The sequence below is a fragment of the Phyllostomus hastatus genome, unplaced genomic scaffold (assembly GCF_019186645.2).
Source record: "Phyllostomus hastatus isolate PE091 unplaced genomic scaffold, TTU_PhHast_1.1 phas_scaffold_501, whole genome shotgun sequence".
In the NCBI taxonomy this organism is placed as follows: domain Eukaryota; kingdom Metazoa; phylum Chordata; class Mammalia; order Chiroptera; family Phyllostomidae; genus Phyllostomus; species Phyllostomus hastatus.
The window spans coordinates 21,369,394-21,392,610 of NW_025334033.1; the positions used below are offsets into that span (position 1 = coordinate 21,369,394).

The following is a 23,217-nucleotide window of genomic DNA, read 5'->3' on the forward strand; positions in this document are numbered from 1 at the left end:
AATAGTAGCTTTTTTTCTATAGGTGAAAAGAAAGTAAAAACTTTCTATGACTTTGTTACAAAGTTCTTTGATAACTAAACTTAAAAAAAATTAGAGTTTTTCTACTAATCTTTTGACCAAGAAGAGAGAAATTAAATTGGTTCCATAATCCTTTTCCTATTGCCCCGATTGGACTGGCCTTGTTTTCTTTATGTCCACTTTTAACTGCTTTATACATTTTAACGTACATTTGATTTATTATAATGTTTGCATTTGCTAGTTTTAATGATGTTAAGGCACATGCTGTTGTTTTGGGTTCTTACCCTTCACAGCAGCCATGTTGGAAATGAGCAGTAACTTCCCATAGATGCTCACATAAATGGATAGCCTTGGGTATTCTTAAGTAAAAAATGAGAGTAACAATCATTACTTAATTTCTGATATCTCTATAACACTATTGAGGGAAATCTAAAGTGGTGCCAGTACTCTAATAGAGAAACACTTTTGAAAATTTTAATTTCAGCTTTCTGAGTTGTGAATAACAGCTTCTTTTAAGGTTACATTAACTTAATAGGAATCAAATAATTATTAAAAGAAATTTTGGCCATGATTAAAACTGTCATTTTAAATGACTTATTGGAAATAAAATCTAATAAAGAGAGATAATGTGGAAAAAATTTAAAGTGACATGTAACCACCATGAGGCAATTCGGTTGGTCAGGCCTCAGCCTCAGGTTTCTGCATATGGACTGATTCAAAGGAAATGTGCAGCCATCCTCTGGCGCCAACTTCCGCAAATACATTGCTGCAGTAATTGCCTTCCACTCATTCCCTTGTAACGTGGCTTCTAATTCTTCTTTACAATAAATATTCTTCCAGAAGCCAAATCCAGAGGCCTTTTCTCAGCCTGCCTATTGCTTAATCTTTCCATTGCATTTTAGGTGGCAACCTCATATTTGTTTCATTTTATTTTTAGCATTCTAAATATTATGAAAGTAAATATGTATTCTTTGTAGTGAATTAGAACATACAGATTTTAAAAATCAGTTGTGATAACTAGGGGTAACATTTTAGTGGTATATTTCCTGGCTTTTAAATACATTTTTATATTTTGTACATTTTTACCCTTTAGTTGGGGTCAGAGGTAGGAATCATTCTGACATAATAATCAGATGTGGCTTGCTTTTGCAATACCTGCTTACAGAGGACATCACCCACTTCCATGGTGCCCTTCAGATATTTCTAGGAGTCTCTAGAGCTGTCTCCCTGGTACTTAGAAACAGTGAGGGATCCACCTCTTTCCCATTCTGGAGAACACTGACATTGGCTCTTCAGAGACCTTGAACTAACTATCAGCGTAGGGCTGATCTCCAAAAGCAGAGTGATGGGGAAAAGACCAGGAAAATGATTTTAAAAATCCAAGTTAGTTATATTTATATCAGATAAAATCAACAAACCAAAATTTGTTATTGGAGATAGATTATTAATAATAATAAATAGTTTCATTTTAGCAATATTTAAACTTTATTAGCTTCTACCACATTGCAACACCAAGATCCTTATTTTTTTTCATGTTAAAATATCTGAAGTCGGAAGGCATTTATAGTCACAGTCAGATAAGTGGCAGGAGCAATGTGATTATCATTGTTTGAATATTCACATCAAAACTTGCAGAATGGGCCCTGGCTGGTGTGGCTCAGTGAATTGAGTGCCAGTCTGCAAACCAAAAGGTCACCAGTTCCACTCCCAGCACATGCCTGGGCTGCAGGCCAAGTCCCTAGTTAGGGGTGTGCGAGAGGCAACTGATTGATGTATCTCTTGCACATAGATGTTTCTCACCTTCTCTTTCTCCCTCCCTCTCCTTCTCTCTCTAAAAATAAATAAATACAATCTTTAAAAAAAACTTGCAGAATGGGTGTCAGAAGCATGAAAGTGAATTCTGGAGAAAATAGTAGAGCACTCTTTGTAAGTGCCACACAACGAACACTAGACAGTACTAAAGAAATCACTGCATGGAGAAGGATGGACATCTATGATACATAGAAGAAAAGTGATTCAAACAAGTCAAACAATACATATGAGGAATAACTTATACATAATGAAACTCACCTATTTTAAATGTATAGTTAGTGAGTGTTGGCACTTAGGTACGATCATGTATCCACCACCACAATCAAGATATAGAACATTTCCAACAACTAAAAGTTCCTTGTGGCTCTTTCCAGTCAAGGCCTTCCTTCCTCCTCCAATTCCATGCAGCCATCCAGCTGCTTTCTTTCAGTCGCTATGGTTTGCCTTCTGCAGATTTTAATATTAATGGAATAATATAGTACAACTATTTTCAACCTTTTTATCTCATGTCACACTTAACTAATTACTAAAATTCTGCAGCACACCAAAAAGCATATTTTTTTTGCCTATCTGACAAAAAAAAAGGTATAGTTTTGATTCATTCACACCGGACAGCTATTGTTGTTTTGGCTGTTGTTATTTTTTAATTTGATAATCTAAGGGAAAAGAGGTCAGTGTCCCAGACTAAATAGTCAATTATTGCATGTTTTAAAAATTCTTGGGACACCAGTTTAAAATCACTGCTATAGTATATAGCCTTTTGTGTTTGACATGTTTTTATTTGTTGGGTAATTACCTAGAATACTGTGTTGAATCGTAAGTATATGTCTAACTTTATAAAGCACTACCAAATTGATTTTTCTTTGGTCTGAAGTGTGGATCAAGGTTAAATTCTTTCTTATGGATTTATAATTGATCCAGCAATATTTGTTTAAAAGCTAATCCTGTGGCTCCACTGAATGTGTTTGTAACTTTGTACCTTTTAAAAACTGTGTGGGTCTACTTCTGGACTCTCTTCTCTTCCATCGGTCCATGTGACTACATTTTTTTTTATCAGTACTACACTGTCTTGACTGTCAGTACACTGTCAGTACTATACTGTCTTGATTGCTGTAGTCTTACAATCAAGTATTGTGAGTCCTGCAGCATTGCTCTTCTTTTTCAAACTTGTTTTGCCTAGCCTCGTTCCTTTGCCACTCCATATACATTTTAGAATCAACTTGTTAATTTCTACAAAAATCCTGCTGGGATGTTTGGAGGGAATTGACATCTTCAAATTACAGTCTCCTAATCCACAAACACAGAATACCTTTCCATTTATTTAAAATTCTTTGTATCCTTCATCAGTGTTTTGCAGTTTTCAGCATTTAGATTTTGCACATATTTTGGTAGATTTATGTGTATACCTAAGCATTTCATATTTTTTGGTGCTATTATAAATAGTACTGCATTTCAAATTTTAATTTTCAGTTGTTCATTGCTAGTCTATAGAACTACAATTATATTTTGTATATTGACCTTGTATTTAAAAACTTTGCTAGATTCACTAAATCGTCCCATGGATTTTTTTTTTTTTTGTAGATTCTTTGGAACTTTCCAAATAGGCAATCATGTCATCTGTGAAGAGAGACCATTTCACTTCCTCCTTTCCAAGATTAATTGACTGATCACCTGTTGCACAGGATAAAATCTTCAGTCCTTCAGTATGATTGAATAAGAATGGTGAGAGTGGGAATCCCTGTCTTGTTCCCCACATTAGGGGAAAGCATTTGATTTTTCATCATTAAATTTGTTAGATGTAGGCTTTTCAATATGCTCTTTATCAGGTTGAAGAAGTTCTCTTCTATTCCCAGTTTGATGAGCAACCAATTCTTTAAAAAAACAAAACAAAACTCCACAGTGAAGACATTATTATTAGTAGTAGGAATTTTAGAGAAATGATTTATTTAGACCTACATACATGCTTACCATTTTATTTGTTTACCATTATTTGAGCATCTCAAAGAGTTCCTCTGGCATTATTTTACTTCTTCCCGAAGTACATTTTTTAGAAGTCCCGTTAGTATGCGTATGTGGTTGGTAAATCTTGTAGGTTGTATGTATCTGCAGATATCTTTATTTCATTCTCACTCCTGCAATATAGTATTAGTGAGTGAGTGCACAGTCCTATACTGAAATTATTTTCTTTAATCCCTTTGAAGAGAAAATAAAATCCCCTCATTATAAAATTGATTAGGATGGAATTTTTCAATTGTGTAAAGAGAAAAGTGGGCTTATTGTGAAAAATTAAAGAAATGAGTCATCTGAGTCTGTCTAGCTGATTGGCTAGCAGCTCTAGTGGTCTGATTCTATAATTAAAGTCTTTGCTCATCCTGGTTGTGGTTTGGCACCACTTGGTGATGGCTGTCTGCTTCAAAATAAATGGCAATGGTGCCAATTCTGGATCCTGTTTCATTGGCTACAGTGGCATTTATAGTAATCTATTTATCTGGGACCACGTTAGTCACTCTAATCAAAGGAGATAGCCTGGAAAACTACTGGCAACAAAGGGCTCACCTCTGCCTCCCTGTTTCCTAATGTAGGGTGCTTACGTTTTCCTCACCCAGCCTTTCCCTTTCCTCCGTGTCCTCTAATCCATTCACTCAGAAGAGAAAAGTCTATCCCACCCAATTTGAAAATGAGGGCAAGACAGAAGGCAGCCAATCATTAATGATTAAGAGGTGATTAATCACCAATCACATTTAATCTAAATTCTCATTATAATGGAGCTTATTATTTGAGATTTCACTCATTATTTTACTATTGTCTGGCTTCCATTGCTGCTATTAAAACATCTGCTTTTAGTCTAATTGTTTTTTTGTAGGTTGTCTTTTTTTTCTCTCTAGCTGCTTTAAAGATCTCTTTTTCTTTGGTGCTTGAATTTTATGACAGGTCTCAGAAGAGCTTCTTAAATTTATCTTCCTTGTGATACTTTGTGCTTCTTGAATCTGTGCGTTCATGTCTTTTTGAAAATCCAGAAAATTTTCAGCAATTAGCTTTTGTAATATTGCTTTTGATTTCTTAACATCTATCTTTGAAATCTGATTATTTCTATGTAAGTCCTTTTAAGCTTAATTTCTATAATTGTTTGACATTTCTTTCATATTTTTCATTTTATTTTATTTTTTAAAGGTTTATTTTTTATTTATCTGCCTCTTGTGTGGGTCCCACCTGGGGATCTGATGGAGCTCACAACCCTGGAGGGTGCTCTGACCAGGAAATCAACTGGTGGCCCTTGGTTATGGGACAACGCTCCAACCAACTGAGCCACGCCAGCCAAGGCTCTTTCATATATCTTACACTCTTATCATTCTCTGTTCATTCTAGGTGGTTTTCTTAGATAGTTTACAAATTTCCTGTGTGTAATCTGCCATTCAACCCATCTACTAACTTTGCATTTTAACAAATATGTGTTTAATGTCTAAAAGTTAATGTCATTTGATTACTTGGCACATCTGCTTGTTCATTTCTGATAGTCCCTGTTGCTTGCTCATCATTATGATTCTGGCCTTTATTTCTTTAAATATTATCTAGGTATTCTACATTTCACAACTAATAAAATTTTAATATCTAATTTTGTTGAGGTTTTGTGTTGCCACCATTCAAGGCCTGACAGGTTCGAGAGATTTGGGCAGACAGAAGAATATTCACGGAGCTCTTGGGATGTCTGACATGCCTCTATTTGAGGGTGGGCAATCCACGCATGCTGCAAGCTGCATGTCCTGCTGCTTGTCATCTGTCCCCCTGCGTGGCACCTGTCCCCTAGCGTGGCCCTTGCCCCCGAGCATGGCACCCAGCTGGGAGTCATTACCCACTGAAATACTAAAGACAAATAAAGCCAGCAGGGTGCCTACAGATCTTATGCAACAGAGCTTCATACTATTCGTGCGAGCCCACCCAAGGCTAGGAGAACAGTTTGTCGGACCCAGTCTGTAGGCTATAAGGACACTGCTTATCAGGCCCATTCTCAAGGTTATGGGAAACTGCTTCCCTTAGTTGCCCAGACACCTGGGTGAGGAAGCCAGGCTGCCTTCGTTTACCGTACAGGGTTCTAAATATTATTTCTTTTGATTTCTCACTCACTGTGGCTTGCTTCCTTTATGCCTGGTCATTTTTGATAATAAACTCACACATTCTTGATCAAAATCCAGAAATCTGGTGGACTAAATTCTGGTGGACTGATATTTTTGTCAGAAAAAGATTTGTGTTTGATTCTGCTCGGAGCCATGGGCACTACTAATTTAGAACTACATGGGCTTTTTTCAGTGAACCTAGTAGCTGGGAGCAAGGATGTCAGGCTCAGCTCTATCATGATACTGTTGATCTAAGCCTTGTTTTCTGAGCACAGTTCTTTTATGGGCATTTTCTCAGGTTAATCCTTCCTTTTGTTCTTAATTGCCTTTTGAAGAATCAGTTTTGTTTACTTTAGGGAGCTGGAGGGGCTCAGGAGGACACCGAAATTTTCCCTACTTCAAGTTCAGTAATGTGTATATATGTGTATGCATTATATATTATAATTTGTATAATATAATATATAGCATGTATTATTTCTGTCCTATTGCTCTCTTTAAGCTTAAATTGCTCTCCTTTGTCTCATTGCCTAAGGTGGAACTTTAGATTGTTGATTTTGGATTTTACTTCTTTTCTAAAATATGCACTTAGTGCTAGGCATTCTTGTCTAAGCATTGCTTTCACTGCATCCCACAAGGTTAGAAAAGTTGTATTTTCATTTAATTTAAAATGTTTTTAAATTTTCCTTGAGACTTTTTCTTTGATCCATGTATTATTTAGAAGTGTGTGTTTAATTTCCAAATATTTTGGGATTTTTCCAGCTATTTTTCTGTTACTGATTTCTAGTTTAATTCCACTGTGGCCTGAGAACATAGTTTGTATGATTTGTGTTATAGATTGAGTTGTATCCCCCCCTCAAACATATATGCATCTATAAACCACCACCACTCCAACCTGTGAATATGAACTTACTTGGAGATAGGGTCTTTGCAGATGTAATTGAGGTAGGGTGAGATCAATAGGGTGGGTCTGTAGAGCTAGTGCCTGGCAATAAGTGTTTTTATTGTAATATAAATGCATGTTTTAAGCTTGTGTTGGTGGAACATCCATTCCAAAGACAACCATCTTGAATGAACATATTATCAGCTGGATGACACAGCTACTTGCTAAACAACTAGTTAAGCAGCCCTCCCCCATCTATAAACTTCTCCTTTTAGAAAGGCCTGGATAATCCAGACAACTAACTGTTTGGGTGACTATAGTTTTTCCTTCCTGTACCCTAATTCCCAACTTTTAAAATTCACCAAAAAAGTGAACCCACAAAACCCAAGACACCCCACCCTTGACCTCAATAAAGGCAGAACTCAAGGTTTGTGCTTTGTCTCTCTACCTTGGACCTCTCTGTGTGGCCTTTGGACTTGCCATGCACCTATCTTCCAGGACTTGTGAGTAATAAACCTTGTCTCATCAGAGTTCCCTGATGGTTGTTGCTGAGATGCATCTTACAATCACAGTAAGATCCGTAAGGTCCAGTCCAGCCACAACACTGGCTCTGGTTGGGGAAATGTCTGGGGTGGGGGAGTGGAGGGGCACGTTGTGGGGGCTGGCCACAAGTAATAAGAGCCCAGGTGAGTGCCCCTAGTCATTCCTAGCCAATACCATCACTATCCATAGGCTGAGACTGACGTGAAAACAGAGTCTTAAGCCAAATTGACTGGAGTCTTTATGAGAAAAAATGTAAAGACACACAGGAAGAACCTATGTTTATTATACAGGCAGAGACTGGAATGATGCATCTGTAAGCCAAGAATGCCAAAGAGTGACAGCCATCAGCAGAAGCTAGAAATAGACAGGTAATATTCTCCCTTACAGGTTTTCAAGGGGAACATGTTCCTGCCAATACCTTGATTTTGGACTTCTTGCCCCCAAAATGGAGACAATATATTTATTTCCTGTTAGGCCACCCAGTTTGTGGTATTTTGTGATAGCAGCCTGAAAAAGTGAACAGAATTTCAATTCTTCTAAATTTATTAATATGCCCTTTATGGCCCAGAATGTGGTATATCTTGGTGAACATTCCATGTGACCTTGAGAAAAATGTGTATTCTGCTGTTGTTGGGTGGACTGTTTGCTAGATGTCAATTAGATCAAGTTGATAGTACTGTTCAGGACAATTATATCCTTACTGATTTTCTGTTGGCTTGAACTGTCAACTAGTGAAAGAGAGGTGTTGAAGTATCCAAATATATTAGTGGATTTATTTATATCTTTTGCCTTCCTATTAGGTTTTGTCTCATGTGTTTTGATACTCATTTTTAGGTGCATACACATTAAGGATTGTTATGTCTTCTTGGAGAATTGACCTCTTTATCATTATATAATGCTCCTCTTTGTCACTGATAATTTTCCTTGTTTCTAAAGTCTTTTTTTTTAAATTAATAGTCACTCCAGATTTTTTTTGAATTGGTATGGTGTAGTTTTCTATTTCTCTTGGCTTTTTCATTTTAATAATTTATTTATTTTTAATGTTTGAACAACTTGATTGATATTTTTCACAAACCTAAAATTTGCCCATATAAAGTATACTATTCATTGACTTTTAGTACAATATATTCACAAAAATGTGCAACCATTAACACAATTTTAGAACATTTTCATTAACGCCCTCCCTCCTACCATCCACCACACACACACACACACACACACACACACACACATACACACACACACAAAACCTCCTTGGAATCACTTAGCCAATCCCCTATCATCTGCCAGGGCTAGACAGCCACTAATCTAATCTAATCTGTCCCTATAGATTTGCCCATTCTGGACATTTTATATGATCTGCAGCCATATTTGAATGAAATGAGTTTTTTTGTGTGAATTGTTTCTTTCACATATTATATTCTCAAAGTTTTATTCATATTGTAGTATTGTCAGTACTTTATTCCTTTTTGTTGCTGAATAATATTCTGTTGTATGAATATACCACTTTTTATTTACCCATTATAGTTTATGATTGGTTATTTTCACATCTTGGCTATTCTGAACAATGCTGCTATAAATATTTGTGTACAACTTTTAAAAAAGATTTTATTTATTTATTTTTAGAGAGAAGGGAAGGGAAGGAGAAAGAAACATCAATGTGTGGTTGCCTCTCAAGTGCCCCCTACTGGGGACCTGGCCTGCAACCCAGGCATATGCCCTGACTGGGAATCAAACCAGCGACCCTTTGGTTCACTGGCCTGCACTCAATTAACTGAGCCACACCAGCCAGGGCTGTGTACAACTTTTTGTATGGGGAATAAGTTTTCATTTTTCTCAGGTATTTACCTAGGGGTAGGTTGTTAGGTCATGTTTTAACTCTATGTGAAAACTTTTGAGGAATTACCAGACTGTTTTCTACAGTGCCTGCATAATTTTATGTTCCCATCAACAGTATATGAAAGTTTGAATTTCTGCATATCCTCCCCAACACCTGTTAGTGCCTGTCTTTTTTGATTACTGTATAGTCATCTTGGTGAGTATGAAGTGGTATCTCGCTATGATTTTGATTTTCATTTCCTTGAAGACTAATGAGATTGAGCAACTTTTCATGTGTTTTTGGTTATTTATATACCTTTGGAGTAATGCCTATCCATGACGCTTACCCCAAAATTACTTGGGTTATTTATCTTTTTGAGTTTTAGTAGCTCTTTACATATTTTAGACGTAAGTCTCTTATCAAACATAAGATTTTTAAAAATTTCTGCCCCTTATGTAGTCTGTCCTTTCACTTTATTTATGGTATCCTTTGAAACAAATGTTTTAATTTTGTTGTGGGTTTGGTTTTTTTTTTTTTGGTGTCACATTGAATAAATCATTACCTAACTCAAAATGGTGGAAAATTTATACTTATGTTTTCTTCAAAGAGCTTTATAATTTTGGCTCTTAAAGTTAGGCTTTTGGTCCATTTTGAGTCAGTTTTTGTACACAGTGTAAGATAAGGGTCCAACTTCATTCTTTTACACGTGGACGTCTATTTATCATAGTACCATTTGTTGAAAAGACTATTCTTTCCCATACAACAGTGTTAGCTGAAGATTAGTTGACCCTAAATGTGAAGGTTTACTCTGGAGTTTATTACCCCCCAATTGGAACTTTGACTGTTTACTGTGTTCCAGGCACAAGCCTAAGTACATTTCATTTATTCCTCATATCAACTGAGATGGGCACTATTCTTACTACCGTTTTACAGATGAAGTAGTTGAGATACAGAGTGCTTTGTCCAAGACTGCATGGCTAGTAAGTAACACAACCAGGACATAAACTTAGGCCTAATGACTTGAGAGTCTGAGCTCTGACACATGCTATAAATAATTGTAAGAAACCAGAACTTAGAATTCCGCTGACGAGTTCATTTTAAACAAAACGGGGGAGGCCGCATTGGTCACTAACTTTTGAGAAACACAGCAGAATAGGGGCTTTCCTATCTTGCTCCCACCAAGTATGAGAAATGGACCCGACTTCTTTAGTTGAAACCCCTCCATGCTAACTTAAGAATTTACTTATTTTTGTCGTTCTAAAAAGTAAACTTTATTGAAGTCTTATTCATCCACAATAAAATACAACTTTAAATGTACAATTTGTTGATTTTTAACAAATTTATACATTATACAACTACCAGTACAATCAAAATATAAATTTTTTCTATTATCCCTTTTCTATTATCCCAAAAAGTGTCTTTGCGTCACCCAAGTCCTATTAAGGTCTTATCACGGTCAATCCCCCTTGCCCCGCCACTTGAGAGTTTGTTAGTCAATGCAGCACATTGGCTTCTTAGGTTCGAGGCAGCGCGGGGTGTTGTTAGCGTTGAACTTGCGGAGAGGAATAGAGGTCAAAACGCCGGCGACAGGTACCTGGTCCAGCCCTCCCTCGGCTCTGGGTTAAGAGCGCCTCAGTGAGTGCAGTACACGCCTGGGGCGTCAGGATGCCCGAGATAAGGTAGCTCTCGCGGTAAGTTACGTCGTTGCCTCGGTAACGGCGTCTTGGTCGTGAAAGATGGCGGGGCGAGGTCTTGGGCTCAGGGTCAGTTCAACTCCAAACTCGTGGGACCAAATAGGTTTGGAGGAGGCGGTGGCGAGGCGGCAGGGACGCTGAATCTCTCTTAACTTGGGGTCTGAAAGTCTCTGTCTGTTTTACAGAGACGGACTGTTTCAGGGACTCCACTCCCGCCACGCATTCAGCAACCTGCTAAACCTCGACGAGACTTCCTCGCCAAGGAGGAAGAATATAAGTAAGAAATTTGACGGTTCACCTTTTCCCTATTTCTTTTACTTAAGTGAGACTGCTTACAAGTACTGTTACCCGTGGCTGGGTCCTTGGGACCACGCACTGCTCAGCAGTCTCTTCCATCTTGAGCTCGCCTTCGTCCTAGGCGTTTGAAGTGGGTGAAAATTTAATTTAACCCAAGCGAAACTGTTCATCAGTAAGATGGTATTGTTAGACGTGGTTTTGATAGCAGGAATTTCCACGAGTAGTGCAGTTTCTAGTTTAAGGAATTCCATGTAGTTCCAACTTCCTCGAGTTTATGTCTGTAAATTTCTTTTAGGCTTTGTTTCTAAATTGAAAGCCTATTTCTCAGGGCATTTGGAATTACTCTTCTTGCCCACATTTGGTGAAGTTGGAAGGATTTCCTTTCTTTATCTGATGAGCGAAATTACAAACTATCCTGACACCATGGGCTTTCATTCTTGGACGATTTCACTCTTCATGCCTCAGTTTTCACACAGATGCCAAGAGTAATCTTTTAATTTGATCATGTCATTTCCTTGCCTAAAACTTTGTAGTGGTTTCATGTTGAAGTTTAAAAGCTCTGTCAGATCTGGCTCCTGCGTCTTGTTGGATCTTGTGCTCTCTCCAGCCTAACTGACCCTTCAGTTCCTGGAGCCTTTCCCTTCTCTTTCCTTGAAGGCCGTCAGTCACACAGGCCTTTTACGTGTCACGCTCAGAGTGGCCTTCCTTGACTATGCTAAATAGGTTCTTCTGTTACTCTTTTTTTATGGGTTTACTCATTTTTCTTTGCATTTAGCGTAACGTTACAAAAAATTAGTTTGTTAGTTTACTTTTTGTTTTTTCCTGCCGTTGGATGATGAATCCGACAAGGTCTAAGAGCATGTCTTTTATTTACCATTGTATATATGCTTACAAAAAATTTGTATTTTAACAGTTCACTGTCTTTCTAAACTAATTTAATTTAAAATTTGGAACACATTCTGGCAGTTCTTTAAATAGTTAAAAAGACTTACCATGTAATTTGTACTTCAAATTAAAAGCATATTTAAAGTTAAAACTGATATGTACTCTCTTTAGATGAATGAGACACATGCCCCTTTGCCATAGCATGTAGAAACATAATCATTCCTATCCGATGAAATGGGTCTGTTATTCCCATGAGGACTGTATTTAAGCAACAGATCTGTTGTCCATGTCCATATACAATTCTGAATCAACTGTGCTCAACCTAAAACAGTTATTTTTATCACCATACACCAGATAGCACTAACCAGGTGTATTGTTTAGGTTAATTTGTTTGTTTATTTAAGGGTATATTTTGCACCTGGCTCTGGCTGTCATTAGGGATATGGTCCTGCTTAAAGGCAGGCATCTACAGGAACTATTCTATTTTAGCAAAAGTTGTTTTGTGGTAAAGGCAACCAGGTGTTACTCATTTTGTAACCTGTACTCTGCAGTGTACAAATTAGAGGCATTTCAACAGAGTAGTTTTAAGCTCTGACTGAAGCTTGTACATCACTTTTGCACCATGGAGAAGAGTAAAATGTCTGGCTATTCTTTTTTTTTATTGTGGTAAAATTGGTATACAATATTATATGTATTTCAGATGTCCAATATTATGATTCATTATTTGTATACATTACATTGATCACCACTGTAAGTCTTAATCACTCTCTCCCAGCTCCTGCCTATCTGCTCTTCGCATCTATGAGTTTTTGTTTGTTGGTTTGTTTTGTTTTCTCTTTTTTTTTTTTTGGATTCCAACACAGAAGTGAAATCATGGTGTTTGTCTTTGGTCATTTTTATACGCAAGAATATGAATTCATAGCACAGTATTTTGCCACTTATTATTTTGATGGTAAGCATATTGTGATGTCTTTTGAATTAGCTAAACACAGGACTTCCCAGGGATTTCAATCCAGAATTGGAGGAGATAATCCCTGAGGGGATAGATTAGGGAACACGCTGATCATCAAAGTCAATAGATTTTACAGGCTTCATGTATATATCATTAAACCAGAGAGCTAAACAAATAAGATTATATGACATTTGTTTTAATTGGTCTTGATAACTGGTAGGGCAGACCTCCACAACACCCCCCACCTACCAACCTCCTGCCTGTAATGCCAGTTACATTGTATTTACAGATTAATTTGCAGAGAACTGACATCTTTATGCTATTGAATCTTCCTTTCCACAAATATGGTACATCTCCATTTACATATGGGTGTTTTGGTGTCTGTTAATAGTATTTTATCATATTACTACATAAAAGTCTTACCTATATAATTTTTCAGGATCCTCATAGGTTTTGTTACTATATGAATGGCTTTTTTCCCCTACTATATTTTCTAATTGGCCAGATATGTAGGAACATTGACTTTTCTATATTGATCCTAATACCTGTCTATATAGATACAGATCATCAGCTCTGCTTACCTTTTTCTTTTCTTTTTTTTTTTAAGTTGTGTCATGGCTGTTGTTACAGTGAAAGGGTACAAACCAAAATCAGCAATGGGAAAAGGTGCATGGAGGGAAGTCTGGGGAAAAGCAGTCAAAAGCTTCTTAGAGTCCTCTCTTGGAGGTTTTTTTAAAAATCATGAATGAATATTGGCTTTTTTCAAATGCTTTTTCTGCATTAATTTATATGATTTTCTTTTTTTAGTTTGTTAATGTGATGATTACATTAATTGATTTTGAATGTTGAACCAGCCTTGCATACTTGGAGTAAATCCTGCTTGTTCATGGTATATGATTCTTTTTATGCATTGTTGGATTTCATTTACTAACATTTTGTTAAGGATCTTTGCATCTATTTCATGGTACTGATCTGTACTTTTCTTGTAATGTCTTTGTCTAGTTTTGGTATTATCTTTATTCTGGCCTCATAGAATTAGTTAGGAAATATTCCTTCTGCTTCTAGTCTCTGGGAGAGATTCTACAGTATTGGTATCATTTCCTTCTTAAATATTTGGTGTGGTTCACCAGTTAAAGTGTCTGGTCTTGTGCTTTCTGCTTTGGAAGTTTTATAATTATTGAATTAATTACTTTAATAGATACAGGCTTTTTCATATTATCTGTTTCTCCATGTGTGAGTTTGATTGTATCTTTCAAGGAATTGATCTATTTCATCTAAGTCAATCACATTTGAGCACATAAAGTTGTTCATAGTATTCCTTTCATTATTCTATAGGCCATGGGATCAGTAGTGATGGTTTTTCTTTAATTTGTAATGTTAGTATTTTGTGTGTTCTCTCTTTCTTTCTTTGTTAGCCTAGCTAGAATTTTATAAATTTTTTTATGTTTTCAAAAAATTAGCTTTGGTTTCATTGATTTTCTCTATTGTTTTTCTGTTTTAAATTTTACTGATTTCTGCTTCAATTTTTATTACTTTTTTTCTTCTACTTCCTTTAGGCTTAAATTGTTCTTCATTTGCTGCTTTCCTACCATGGAAGCTTAGATTATGGGTTTTAGATTTTTCTTCTTTTCTAATATATGCATGTAATGTTATAAATTTCTCTCTAAGCTTTGCCTTTACTGCACCCCACACATTTTTACAATTGTATTTTCATTTTCATTTAGTTAAATATATTTTTAGATTTCCTTTCTTTTGACCCAAGAATTATGTTTTTTGTTTAATCTCAAAATATTTAGCAATTTTTAGTTATCTTTCTGGTTTTGGTGTCTAATTAAATTCAATTATGGTATGTGAACATACTTTATGTGATTTCTACTCTTTTAAAATTGTAAGATGTATTTTATGGACTACAAAATGGTCTATATTAGTGAATGCTCCATTCAAGCTTGAGAAGGATTGTGGGGGTGCGGGCGGGGAGGGGAGAGGGGGGACCCTGCCCACAGGCTCCCCTGGCCTCCACAGATGAGAATAAGTCTACTAAGACATGATCTGCTTGAGGAGGAAAGGTGGCGGATCTCTCCAAGGAGAAGTACCAAGAGCCTTTTCCTCATTGGGCTTTTATTGGGTTCAATTTACACAGGTATACGGGTAAAGCTCAGCAATCATTTGTCAGGCAGTAAGGATCAAACAATAGATAACACTGAAAGAACTATGAGGGCTTATTCTGAGTCAGGGTCAGATAGCTAAAGGGCTATAAAACTTTGGGAAACAAAGTTTCAGACCCTTATCAGAAAATTGAGAGCATTCTTAGCAAAGCAAGTTTCACAGGATTTTTACGGGTTCTTTCTTAGGCCTGATCGTCCCAGGTAACTCACCTTTCCCAGCACAGGGCCACACCCACCTCTGGCATTGTTCCAGGGTTAAGTCAGGCAGGGGAAGTAAGGCAGTCCAGAGGTTAGGAGACTTCTTGCAGACAGAATGGGGACTCAGGCTATGTCAAAGCTGAGGGGTGAGGGTCCATCACCCCCTTTTTTGGTAGTTCCCCAAGTCCTTCTCTGAGGGCTCTCTTGTGACCATGCCTGTCTTAGGTCATCCCTCCCTTGAGGAATCTTACCCATCATTGGCTAACTGGTCAGGCTTGAGGCCAAGCAGGGTGAAGTAAAAGGGGTAGAGGCAGTGCCCCTGCCAGGTAGATAAGCTGTGTCTCCTTAGTGGCTTAGGGTCCCAAGGTCTCTCACTAAGCCTTAGCCATGAGGGGTTATAGCTTCTGAAACCAGGCAGGGAGGTTCCCAAGAAAGGATGTGTATTCTGTGGTTGTTAGATGGAGTATTTTATTTTCATTCCATATTATCTTTAAGTTAAAAAGCTTTCCCTATTATGTTACCTATAGATTATTTTATCCATTGCTCATTTTGGTTGCCAGTCTCTTGTCCCTATCTTCAGCATTAGTGAGGCAGATACCTATTTCCTTGGTGAAGAGAAATTATCTTTGCCAGTGATAAAGATGTGGGAGAACTGGGTGGCAAAGCTATTGCCTTTGAAATCTTTTGCATGAACCACATTAAAAGAATCAGAATGTTTCTGTCTGTTGGTGATCACACCAATTCTTTGGGTGAGCACCTCTGGCTACCGCTGTACACAGTCTCCAAATCAGTTTGAATTGTGTCGTTAATCTTGATGGGGAAATCAGGGTGGCAGATGGTGTGAACATCATGAGTAACCAGATGAGAGATTTCTTTTGGGCCCACAAAGATCTTCTCACTCTGTACAACCTGTATGTGGCCTTCTCAGGTATAATATAATGAACAGCAAAGCAACCCTTGGTGTCATAGATCAGGTAGAAGTTGTTTCTGGTCTCCCTGATGATATCCATAAAACCAACAGAGTAGATTATATCAGTTCAGACCTTGCTTCAGAGCTGCTACATGCCTTCAGATGCTTCTTGGGACTGAAAAAGTCAGATTCACTGGGAGTTCCAGCAGTGGGATAGCAGAGCACTGGAAAGGCACCAGGGGCACATGAGAAGGAACTGAAGTGTCTGGCATCAGGGCAAGACCTGGAGGGGCAGCTTTCTCTCAGACAGCAGTGCTGGCGGAGGTCATTGTTCCTTTTCTGAGCCCTTCCCCTACAGAGTTGGCAGGCTGGCTCCATATGTGAGTCACCATCAACCTCTCTGCTTAACTTTTATTCAATCTGTAGAGTTCCTTGGATTTTTCATAAACACAGTTACATCATATGCAAGTTGTGATTGTTTTTTCCCTTTACAATTTTTCATGTATTTTTCCCCCTCGATCTAGTTAGAACCTCTAGTTCAATATAGAATAGAAAGAGTGGTGGTGAACATCTTTATCTTGGTTATGATTTTTTAAAAATTATTTATTTATTTATTTTGAGAGAGAAGAAGAGAGGTAGAGAAACATCAGTGTGTGGTTACCTCTCTCATCCCCCACTGGGGACCTGGTGCACAACCCAGGCATGTGACCTAACTGGGAATTGAACTGCTGGTGACCCTTTGGTTCACAGATTGGCACTCAATCCACTGAGCCACACTGGCCAGGGCTGTTTTTATTATTTTTTAGTAAGTGCATTTAATTTCTGTAAATTTCTCTCCAACTCTCTCTGTATTGCAGTACCTGTTTTATGTATTTCTTTTGTCATAGTTTAATAGTTTTAAATTTTTTATGATTTTCATGTTGATTATTTAAAAAGTGTGTTTTTAGTTTCTAAACATGTTTTTTATTTTAGTTATATTATTTTAATTGCATTATAGTCATTTATAGAAGGTATATAACATTGATTTTCAGAAATGTATTGAAACTTAGTTGTGGTCAAGTACAATACAAATTCAGGGGAAACCAAGTTAAAGCAGTATAGTTCACTTTTTAATATTCTTTGATAGAAAGTGTATATCTGCCCTGGCTGGTATGGCTCAGTGGACTGAGTGCTGGTGTGAGAACTGAAAGGTTGCTGGTTCGATTCCCAGTCAGGGCACGTGCCTGGGTTGTGGGTCAGGTCCCAAGTTAGGGGCTTGTGAGAGGCAACCAATTACTATTTCTTTCCTTCTCTTTCTCCCTTCCTTTCCCTCTCTCTAAAAAATAAATAAAATCTTTAAAAAAAGAAAATATATAACTATTTGTTGACCATCTGTTAAGTCAAGCTAATTAATTTTCATGTCCATAACAGTATATCACCATTTTTTTTTTCTACTAGCTGCATTGGTTTCTGTTAGAGATGTATTAAAATCAACTGTAACTATAATTGAAGAATAACTATTTATGTAAGTGTATCCATTATTTGTTTTGGGGGATATATTATTTGATTTATTTAAATCTTCTAGAGATAAATTATTCCTTTCATTGTTATGTAATGTCTATTATATCTGTATTCATTCCTTTATATTCAGACTTACGTCATTTAGCTTTAAGAGAGTATTCCGTTTATATTGAGTCTGATAATTTCTGCTAATAAGTGAATTATTTATATTATTATGTTTGTTAATTTGAAGTTGTTTGGCCATAATATTTTTTGTTTTATATTTATTATGCTTATTTTTTTGGTTCTTCTGTCATCTGTTGTATTCAATGAGCTTATATTTTCTTTATTTTTCTTTTACTGTTTTGGAAAGAGCTTAGACTGCTTTAGTTTGGTTTCCCCCAGCAGGTTAAGTTAGATATTATTAGATATTTTACTTCCTTTTGTTTTGAATACTCCTGTTATTTTTATAGTCTGTGCTAATTTAGAGTTATCATTGTGTTTTCTAATTTCTTTGCTCATCATGATTCTTCCTGTTTTCCAGGTTTAATTTTTTTCTTCCTGAAGGGTAGACCCTTCATTACTTCTCTTTGTGAAAATTTGAGTCTTAAACTTGTCTTTTCTGAAAAATTTTTTACTCTGCACTTATTCTTCAAAGACAGTTTTGCTGAACATAGAATTCTAGATGGCCAGTATTTTCCCCCACACAGTTCATTAAAGATACCATTTCATTGTCCATTGGAATGTAGAGATGTTGATGAGCCATCTACTATCAGCTTTTTAGATAATCAGGCAGATAGACTATCTGTTCTTATTAAATATTTGCTCTGGTAGTTTAAAGAATATTCTCTTTGTCTTGGAAATTCTGCAGTCTTACTATGATGTGCACAGATGTACATTAGTTTTCTTAATTCTGCTCAAGATCTACATCTTGTCGTGTCTGGAAAATTCTCAGCATTATATCTTCAAATATTGACATTCCATCCTCATCTGGGGTTTCCTTCTGTACCTTCTATTAGGTAGGTATAAATCTGTTTTTGTCAAATAGGCTGTCTTTAATGGATGTTAACCTTTCTTTCATATTTTTAACTTTCTTTGTGTACCTCCTTTCAGGTGATTTCCTCATATCTGTCTTCTAATTCAACTATTTCCCTTTTAGTTCATTCTATTGTTCAACTTATCCATTGAGTTTGAATTTTTAATTTTGATGACTGTTTTCATTTATGTAATTTCTATTTGGTTCTTTTCCATATTCAATGTTCTTTTACAATAATGTCTGGTTCTTACCTACTGGTGTCTATTCTTTGTTTTTTTTTTAAGTAAAAATGCTTATTTAAACATCCTTTTAAGATTGTTTTATTATTTTCAGTTCTCATACAAATTTTGTTGCATATGCTGATTCTGCCTCTTGGTGACTTATTTCTTTATGTAATTTGTTATCTTTGTGGAGTCATCTTTAGCAGGGTTTACTTCCTGAGAGTGTTGTATATCTTATAGATGAGTAAATGTCCTTAAGGGTGGTTTTGCATTTAGCTTATCAGTTTTTTCACTGGTTAGGGCAACTTTCTGTATTAAAGTTTTGGCATAAAATTTCTATAGCATCTGGGTAGGATGAACTTGGACCACATTCCTGTATGTTCTCACTACTCAACAAGAGATTCTTTTTCACCTATCGCTGTAGTTTCATTTCTGCTCACCTGAGGTTATGGTTAGTGTTTTTGTTTGTGTTTAACAGGTGTGGCTCTTCATGACTCCCACACAGTATCATATTTTAGCTGTTAAGCTGTTTCATCTTTTGTTCCTGTTAACTGTTCTCACTTTTAGTTGCTGCTTTAGTTTTGGTGCCAAGATATTTCTCTCACCTGAATGTGAACTTAGCAGTATATCCTTCATTATATTATATCCAGTATTTCCATGGTTTTTGAGTAGAAGAAAAGCCTTTTGAGGCATCTTGGTCTACTATACTGACCAGAAGCTTCTAGTGGTTCTTGTTAGAGAAATGTGAAACCTCAGATATGCTGTCTTAAATGGGACTTTAAGTCTTTATTAGATAGTTTTCTTTTGTTTAACTCATCCTAAGATATAAAAATATTTCCTAAAACATTGGACTGTTTTAAGAAGAGATATGCTACTGATTTTCTTTTTTGGGGGGTGAGTAATGTTGCAAGTGGTTTGTGTTACTTCTGAATCACATATCTAATAAAATAACAAAATATCTCATTTTTAAAATTGCTCAACATATTTTCTTCATATAACTTCAAAAGATCCTAGATGGTCTAGACATTTTTAAAATTTTATTTTATGAATAGAATAAAAAAGTTACATACTTTTGAATGTTTATTATAGTGTTACTTTTAAAAGTGAAAAGGGACTTGAACTAACAATAGGAATAGATTAATACATTATGTTACCTTCATCTGTTAGAGTATTTTATATCCATTTAAGGCACTAATTATAAAGAGAGAAATATGTATCTTCAATTTGTTATGGGAAAACATAATACAAAATTATGTATATGCTATAGGTGAAAAATAGAAGGGAAGATGATTAAAATGTCTCAGCAACACCCCCAGACCAAAGCAGGCCTCTCTGCTACCCTGCCCCACTCCTGTCCCCAGGTGGAGTTCATCCCAAGAAGCTGAGGAGTGGGATTTATTCCCACCAGTTTGTCATTCCCAAAGAAGTCCTTCCACCTGAAGTGAGGGTCAGAGAGAAGCCAGGAGTTACACTGTTGGAATTCTACCAAAATAATAATAATAGTAATATAATAATAATAATAATAATAAGGAATAATCATGGGGAGTTGGAGATAAGTGTTCTAATAGTTAGGTTAATTTTAGAATAAAGTGTTTGTTTTGAAATTTGTTGATTAGCTAAAGTATAGTTACTGAAATTTAATTACTTGTATTTTTTTAGGATCTTCAGCACATCCCAATTAGTAAATTATTTTCTGCTTTTAGGCGTTTAAACGCAGAATTGGAGGCAAAAACAGCTGATCTGGTTCGACAAGCTGAGGAAGCAATAGTAAGTAAATGTTAGTAATTTCATGTAAGTGCTATATTTTTTAACTTTTAATTTGATTTATAACATACATACAAAAATGTACAAAGCATAAATGTTCAGCTCATCAAATTATCACAAATTGAACATGAATATATGTATAGTAGGGGGTGTATTTGTACATGTGTTTTTGATAAAAACACGTTTTCTAAAAGCCACTGAAGATGTTTTCTATTTAGGTGGCCAGTCATCTAATAAGAACGGTAATATTTAACAATCTTTCCCACTAGTTGAAGATTAATATATGAGTGTAGCTGTGTAGAATTAGCAGTGGTAATTGAATAAGGAAAGAAGGAAAATGGTCTCTGGACAAAAGTTGGATAAAGGATAACAGTCATCACATGGTAATTTGTCTCTTAAATTCTGTAGTTGGTTATAACTTAGATCTTGAGGCTAGAGCATAATTAGATTTATAGTTAGGAAGAATGTAGTGAGGTTATAACACTAGACAATGTAAGAGTATTTGCCCCAATCTGAATACCAGAGTGGTTATTCCTGTTGTAAGCATCCAGCTTTTAGCATCAGCATTCTCATTATTAATTGATAGTATATAGTAGCATTCCTTAGAGGAATAATGTGGCTTGCTTTCAGACTTTCTTTAGTTCTTACTCTAATTTAATTATAATTCTTTCTTTTAAACCTCACCCTTCACCCCATATTGGACTTCATGGGGGCAGGGAAGAAGAGGCAGTATTTTATTTTAAGGCCTTGTACAGATTCATCATTATTTATAGTTTAGAATATATAAAAAACACATTTCAGGTAATATATTTACATAATGGTTACAGATTTCCTGGTTGCATTTGTAATTAAATATTTCACTGAAAAAGAAATATTTTTATTACATCTTTTAGTTTTTGCCAGTGTCCGATGAGCCAGAAAATACTTGAAGGAGGAAATCCAAAGTTATAGTAGAATGAAGGATTCATTAGGTATTGTGCTCCAAGAGTCTGCTAATAAATATTTATTTATTTAAGGTATAGTAGAAAACTGAGAAGGGCTGGGAAAGGGAAGAAGGCATTCCTGCCCCCATGGAAGCTAATGGATTTAATATTTGCCATGTTGAGTATTTGTTTACTGACTTTCATTTCTTGATATATCTTTGCCAAAAGGTTTTACTCTTAGTGCTTCTTTTTTAACCTTTTTGTGATATTCTTAACATTGAAGCTTTGTGTGATTTGTGATAAGTTTTTCTAACCATTAAACAGATTTATGTTTCCGTTTCATGTGAGTCTAATTTCCTTTGCATGTTACACAAGATGGAAGACTCTAATGTAGTGTGGAAGCAGGAATCGGATGAGATCATGTAATGGCATTGACCTTTAGAATTGGCTATAGAAGTTTTCCCTTAGAATTGGCTTTCTTAACCCAGAATGGATGAAAGGTGAAACCACATTAAAACTACATTGTAACAGACCTTATTTTCATACCATAGAATTTAGAATTCTGTGCTTTGATTTCATGGAAACTGTGAAACAGCTCTAAAATGATGAATGATCAGAAAGGCACTTGAATAAATCCTACTTTTGTGGGGTTTTTTTCCTATGTGACTTATCTTTACTCATTTAACTAGAGAGATCAGCAAGAACTACGATCTCGGCCTATTTCAGCACATGTTAAATCATATGAAGAGGAAGATGATTATAGTTCAAGGTAAGTCACTTAAATTCTCAAATACTTTCTTTTTAACTGGGTAAATGCTTTTAGATTGTTTTTATTTTAACTTAAGATCTAATCAACATATTGCGTTGTTATTTTCAGATGTACAACAATTTGATGTTTGTATATTGTGAAATGGTCACCACAATAAGTCTGATTATATCTATTACATATATGGCTACAGAATTTTTTTTGTTGTGATGATAACTTTTAAAATCTACTTAGCAACTTTCAAATATGCAATACAGTATTAACTATAGTCATTATGCTGCACATTGTATCCCCATGACTTATTTTATACTGGAATTTTGTTCCTTTTCACTCCCTTCACCCATTTTTCCCACCACTCCATCCTCAGCCTTTGGTACCAATCTCTTCTCTGAATCTATGAACTTTTTTTTTTAATTCCACATATAAATGAGATCATCTGATATTTGTCTTTTTCTGTCTGACTTACTCAGCATAATGGCCTTGAGGTCCATCCATGTTATCACAAATGGGTCTTCTTTATGGCTGAATAATATTTCATTGTATTTATATGCCGCATCTTCTTTGTTCGCTCATCTGTCCATGAACATTCAGGTTGTTTTCATATCTTGGCTATTGTAAATAATGCTGCAGTGAAAATGGGTTGCAGACATCTTTTTGAGTGTGTTTTTGTTTTCTTCAAATAAATACTGAGAAGTGGAATTGTTGGGTCATATGGTAGTTCTCTTTTAAATTTTTTGAGGAAC

At 35.9% G+C, this 23,217-nt stretch overlaps 1 protein-coding gene across 1 annotated transcript in view; it reads left to right on the plus strand.

The window, feature by feature from the left end:
• Positions 1–10,891: 10,891 nt before the first annotated feature.
• The window catches only part of TEX9 (testis expressed 9), a 47,263-nt gene continuing 34,937 nt past the window's right edge, over positions 10,892–23,217 (plus strand). The window contains exons 1-4 of the mRNA XM_045823825.1: positions 10,892–10,947; positions 11,064–11,155; positions 20,725–20,788; positions 22,398–22,477. Coding sequence (XP_045679781.1) covers positions 10,921–10,947; positions 11,064–11,155; positions 20,725–20,788; positions 22,398–22,477 — 263 coding nt within the window. The 5' untranslated portion in view covers positions 10,892–10,920. The remainder of the gene's footprint in view (positions 10,948–11,063; positions 11,156–20,724; positions 20,789–22,397; positions 22,478–23,217) is intronic.